At 49.0% G+C, this 6,000-nt stretch overlaps 1 protein-coding gene across 1 annotated transcript in view; it reads right to left on the bottom strand.

The window, feature by feature from the left end:
- Nucleotides 1–368: 368 nt before the first annotated feature.
- The window catches only part of LOC144891232 (uncharacterized), a 48,589-nt gene continuing 42,957 nt past the window's right edge, over nt 369–6,000 (bottom strand). Inside the window, exon 5 of the mRNA XM_078773622.1 lies at nt 369–600. Within this exon, the coding sequence (XP_078629748.1) occupies nt 369–600 (232 nt within the window). The remainder of the gene's footprint in view (nt 601–6,000) is intronic.

The raw sequence follows: 6,000 nt of genomic DNA, 5'->3' as shown, positions 1-6,000 counted from the left end.
TGTCTCCTTTGTCCAGCCCCAGTCAGATGGGTCTGGCATCTCTGGATCCATGACCAATGCCTGGTTCCAACAGTTGGCCTGGTAGCAAGTGCGCTTGATGTGCTGTTTGAGTGCTGCCTGGGTTGGAGGTTGATGCTTTATGAAAGTCTGCAGAACCAGCAGGCTCATTGCAGAAGAAACAAGGAGGCTCTGTGGACTATGGATGGCTGTGAGCAGATTGTGTGTGCACAGTAGAGGCACTTGGTTGTTGTCCTGTAGTTAATTCTCCCTGACTTTGCTCGTCAAACGCCTTTTTGTTGAATTTTAGCCGACTTTTCTTGTGCCACCCAGCCCTGTGTGCCTTCAGAGTGGAATCTATGCCATCTCCGTCATCCAATCGCATCAGATTGAGGTCCATTGGCATGAAGGGTCTGGAACCGGAGAAGGTCTTCTGCCAAGGATGCATCAGCCACTACCAACGGGCTGTTTCGTTGATCTGAGTGACACTGTAAAGATTCATATGTTACTACTTGGCAGAGGACACAAATGTCCCAGTTAGTGCTTGGGGGTGGCTTGGATCTCTTGGATGTAGAGGGCTGGGTAGGTGTTACGGATTCGTCACTTCCGTTGTTGTGGTTTTCATCCACTGTAAACATTTTTGATTCCATGTATTATTATTGTTGTCGTTTGAGGGAAATATAAATTATTATTTTCAAAAGGTAAAAAAAATTAATGTTTTAAATGAAAACGGAACCAGACGATGACGAGGAGGAAGAGAAGAAAAAGGCGGAGCGAGTGAGTCAGAGAAGAAGCATAGTTGCTTTGCGGTCTGGAGTGAATGTTTGCGAGCAAGAGTCACGAGTGAACTTTGGGTTTCCCAGGAAAGGGATTCCTGCGACAGAGTTGTTATCGCTGTGACAGATCAACCTGCCTGTCAGGTTTTTGGCGGTGGATTTCGAGGAGAATCATCGTCGCGCCGTTACGTCTCGAGAACGGGCCGTCGGCCATTTTGACTCGCACGCTTTGCGCATTGCGCAAGGTCTTTCACCGCATTCATTCATTTCACATTTCACATTTCATTCATTTCACCGCATTTCACCGCACCGCATTCAGACGTTTATCTGGTGTGTGTGTGTGTGTGTGCGCAACGTGGCTTTTGAAGGTTAATTTGCGGTTCGCCGACTGAGCCGTGAAACGTCCATACCCGAGGGTGTGATTTCCCAGTCGCCTGGAGGGCGCCTTTGGATTTCCCAGTCGCCTTGAGGGCGCCTTTGCGCAACTTTGGCAGCGGGACTGTACTTGTCATCCGAACGGGATTCTGGTCTCGATTAGACATCGTTCTGACGATCGCTGGAGCGGATCGACTTTGGCTTGAAGCCGGGATCGACTTTGGCTTGAAACAGGAATCAACTTTGGTTTGAAGCCGGGAAAGAGACATTGGGAATGTTCTTGTTTCACTCTCGGAGTTCACTTTCACTCTCAGGCGAGATCTCGGAGACGGTGGCAGGGATTTTCGAAGCTCCACACGGTCTCCACGTTTTTTGAAGTTAAGTTTGTTCACAATTGTATTTTGTCGAAACTGTATTTATCTTTCGGTGTGTGAAGTTATTGTGTGCAACTTTGGTTGTTTCTCGGTGTTTATCTTTCATAAGTTGATCGTCTGTTTGCCGCGTCGCGAGCAAGGCCTTTGCCGCGTCGCGAACGATTTGAAATCGAAGTTAAGTGATTGTTCCCATTTGTATTTTCGTTAAAACTGTATTTCTTTATGGTGTTGTATGTATATTGTGTCCCGACGAAGATTTTTCGGTGCAAATCTTTCATACCTGTATTGAAAATCGTGTTAATTTGTGTCGTGCCTTGAGGCCTTGTACAGTGCACACTGTGCAACCTTGAGGCTAGGTTTTTCTCTCAGCGGTCCGTCGTTTGTGATCCAATAACTTTCGTTCTCTGTATTCCCAGTCTTTTCACCCATAGCCTACTTCCTTGTGTAAATCTCAACTCAAAAAAAACCAAAAAAAACATTTCCTTCTCTGTTCTCATTCGTTTATTCATTCTTATTCGTTCGTTCGTTCTTCGACCACGTGTTTCTCCCCCATTTCCCCAGATAGTTTTCACTGTTATTAACCTTCAATGTTTACACTTTCCCCTCAAGTTATGTATTCCGTCATATATTATAACACCTTTTTCTTCTTCTTCTTTAAAAGGCTGCTTTCGACTTGCTCACCAAATCAATTCATCCCAAAAAAAATATCCATCTCCTATAGTGCCTTTTTTCTACATTCCCTAAACTCTCCTGCACTCCATCCTCCATCCAGCGTCCTTAAACGTATTTTTAACTCGAAGGTCACAAGAAACTCATTTTGCAATAAATGTTCGTTTCCCATAAATCGTACACTTTCTAAAATCCAATCTCACCCCTCCCCTCCAAATCTTCCCCATAACCCCTCCCCTCCAAATCTTCCCCATCACCCCTCCCCTCCAAATCTTCCCCATCACCCATCCCTTTCAAATCTCCCCCCTTGCCCCCTCCCTCTTAAACTACCCCCTCACCCCTCCCCGCCAAGACGCCCCCTCGCTCCTCCCCTCCTAGACTCCTCCCTCACCCCTCCCCTCCAAATCTCCCCCATATCCCATCCCTTTCAAATCCCTCCCCTTGTCCCTTCCCTCCCAAACTCCCCCCTCGCCCCTCCCCTTCAAATCTCCCCACCCTCATTGCTTCTCAATTTCCCCCCTCTCACTCCCCCTCCTCAAAGCGTCCTCCCCGCTTCTTCCCCCTTCCAACTCTCACCTCCATCTCCCCCAACCTTCTGCCTCGCTCTTCCCCCTCCTCAAATAACACCTCATTGTGCCTCACCCAATCACCATCAAACCTTTTGTCCGCCCCATCCTTCCCTTTCTCCGAGCTATTCTGAAATCTCTGACACACCTTCAACAGCTCTCCCTACCTCTTCCACCTCTTCCACATCTTACCCTACCCCTCCTCCCCCCTGTTCTGTATCTGATGCTCCCCCTTCCTCTTCATTAACGGAATGGACCTCAAACATCCGGGGCCTTCGTTCAAACTTAACTGATCTCTCCATACAGGTTGCTTCTGTCAAATCAGACGTGATCTGCTTAACAGAAACTTTCCTCCTTTATGATGTCTCTGATTCCTTAGTATCTCTCCCGGGCTACTCCCTCCTCCGGTATGATAGACCTGAGCCTCGTCCTGGAGGTGGGGTTGCTATCTTTATCAAAAACTCTCTTCATCACTCGCCCTGCACTGCACTCTCTCCACCTCACCCCCAGGAATACCTCTGGCTACGGCTTCCCCTTCGCTCCCACCTCTTGTTCATATGTGTGTTGTACCGTCCACCAAACAGTGATGACTCCATCTACATCTCGCTGTCTGATAATATGGACCAACTTCTATCTACTCATCCCAACTCTCTCTTCCTCATATGTGGTGATTTCAACTGTCATCATGCCAGTTGGCTGGGTGTGGGTACCTCTCTCACCAGCCATGGCTCCTCAGCAAAGGACTTCTGCGACTCACTGGGACTGACACAATCTGTCAATTTCCCGACCCGGATCTCAGTCAACGGAACATCTTCTCTTCTGGACTTGGTTATGACTAACTTCCCTGAAAATGTCTGCTGCTCTTCTTCTGCTCCAATCGGATCATCTGATCATGTCCTTGTTAAAGTGGACATCTCTCTGACCATCCTCAGGGAGCCTGCTCAGCGTCGACGAGTCTGGCATTTCACTCAGGCCAACTGGCACGGTCTTCAAGCAGCCATCAATCATCTGGACTGGTCTCCCATCTCTACCACCTCTGACATCAACTCATCCTGGGAATTCTTCCTAAGTAAATTGCTCTCTCTCATGCACAGATTTATCCCATCTCGTCTTCAGTTGTCATACCCTTCCTCCCGTCCATGGTACACGGAATCTTGTGGTGAGGCTGTTGCCCAGAAACAACTTGCCTTCGTCTCCTGGAAAGCAAATCCAACGGAAGGAAATCTCATTTCCTTTCACAAAGCCCGATACAAGTGTGTGTCCACCCTCAGGAGAGCCAGGAAACAATATCTCTCCGTTCTCAAGACCGAACTCTCTTATCTGTCTCCCTCTTCCAAATCCTGGTGGCGTCTGGTCAAATCCGTTTCTGGTGTTTGTTCCCCCTCCATCCCCTCCCTTACCTCAAACGGCTACACAGCTGACTCCGCACGTGAAAAAGCTGAATGCCTCAACTCTGTGTTTGCCTCTAAATCTTGTGTCCCAAACCCATCCCTCTCTGTACCCACCATACCCAGTCGTACGCTGCTGCTCCTGGACTCCGTGTCCTTTCCTCCTGACAAGGTGGAAAAGTTTCTGTCAACCCTCGACTCTGATTCTGCAACTGGACCCGACGGCATCAGCCCACGGGTCCTAAAATCCTGCTCTGCCGCTCTATCTCACCCTCTCTCTGTTCTCTTCACCCTCTCTTTTGCTCAAGGTCAACTGCCATCTGCTTGGAAATCAGCCAACATCACCGCTTTGCACAAAAAAGGTGCAAAAACAGATCCTAGCAACTACAGACCAATCAGCCTTCTCCCAATTATCAGCAAAGTCATGGAATCCATCATTGCTTCGGATATGAAATCTTTCCTCTTCTCCAATGGCTTGATCTCTGATCATCAATTTGGTTTCAGACCAGGTCACTCTACTCTGGACATGCTGCTTCTGCTGTCTCAACAATGGATGGAGGTCCTCAATGCCAAACAGGAAATTAGAGCTGTCTCCCTCGACATATCACGTGCCTTCGACACGGTCTGGCACCCTGCTCTGCTCACCAAACTCTCCTCCTTTGGTATCCATGGAAATCTCCACGCATGGCTGGCGGACTTCCTCTCTAGTCGTCGTCAACGTGTGGCCCTGAATGGGTTTCTCTCATCTCCTCTTCCTGTTCAGGCTGGAGTTCCCCAAGGCAGTGTTCTGGGCCCCGTGCTTTTTCTGGTCTTCATCAATGATCTCTCTGACTCTCTTGAAAATCCTCTCTATATCTTTGCTGATGACTCCACTCTCTGCCGCTCCATGCCTCTTCCCTCAGATCGGCAGTCTGCAGCCTCCTCACTCTCTGAAGACTTGGACAAAATCACAGACTGGTCAAACAAGTGGAACATGTCTTTCAATCCTGACAAATCTCACACTCTTACTATGTCTCTCCGAAAAGATCGACTGGACAACCCTCCCATCTTCTTTCTCAACAATCCTCTCCAAGAAGTTCTGTCGCTCAAGCTTTTGGGTCTCACAATCTGCCATGATCTTTCTTGGGAAAACCACATTTCCAAGCTGGCCTCCAAAGCCAGTCGCCGACTGGGCATCCTCCGTCATGCGAAATCCTTCCTCGGCACACCTGAGCTCCTCACCACATACAAGGCTTTCATCCGCAGCTCAATGGAATACTGTTCTCCCCTATGGGCCGGTGCTCCTGCCTCACACCTAGCTCGGCTTCACGCTGTTGAAACCAAAGCTTTCAGAATTATTGGAATCTCCCGCGATGAAGCTATCTCTGAGGGCCTTTCACTCACTCACCGCAGGCAGGTAGGTTTTCTTTCTGTCTTCTACCGACTCCTCTCCGGCCTTGCACCCCCAGCTCTCTCTGTGCTCTGTCCCCCAAATATTCCTACAGGTTGCACAAGATCTGCCAGCAACCCTCTGATGGTTAAACTGCCGAAATCTCGGCTCTCTGCTCACCTTCACTCTTTCATTCCTCTTTTCTCCCGCCTCTGGAACAAACTCCCTCACTCCCTTCAATCCCACTCCTCCCTCCAGGTCTTTAAAACAGCTGTTCACCACCATCTCTTATCTTCCCCCATCCAAAACCTTGATCTTTTCTACCCCCGCTAATTCACCCCAGATCCACCTTGTTTGAAATTCCAACTTCTTTCCTGGAAGTCCTGGCAGTGTCCATATGTTTTATACCTCTCCCACCGCCCCCTTCCCATGCCCCCCCCCCCCAAAGCCCTCGCCCTCTCTCAGATCTCTCGATGTCTCCATGTC

The sequence above is a fragment of the Myxine glutinosa genome, chromosome 3 (assembly GCF_964187855.1).
Source record: "Myxine glutinosa chromosome 3, kmMyxGlut1.1, whole genome shotgun sequence".
Lineage (NCBI taxonomy): Eukaryota > Metazoa > Chordata > Myxini > Myxiniformes > Myxinidae > Myxine > Myxine glutinosa.
The sequence above is the reverse complement of the archived record's forward strand: the minus strand, read 5'-3'. Positions and strand labels throughout refer to the sequence as shown.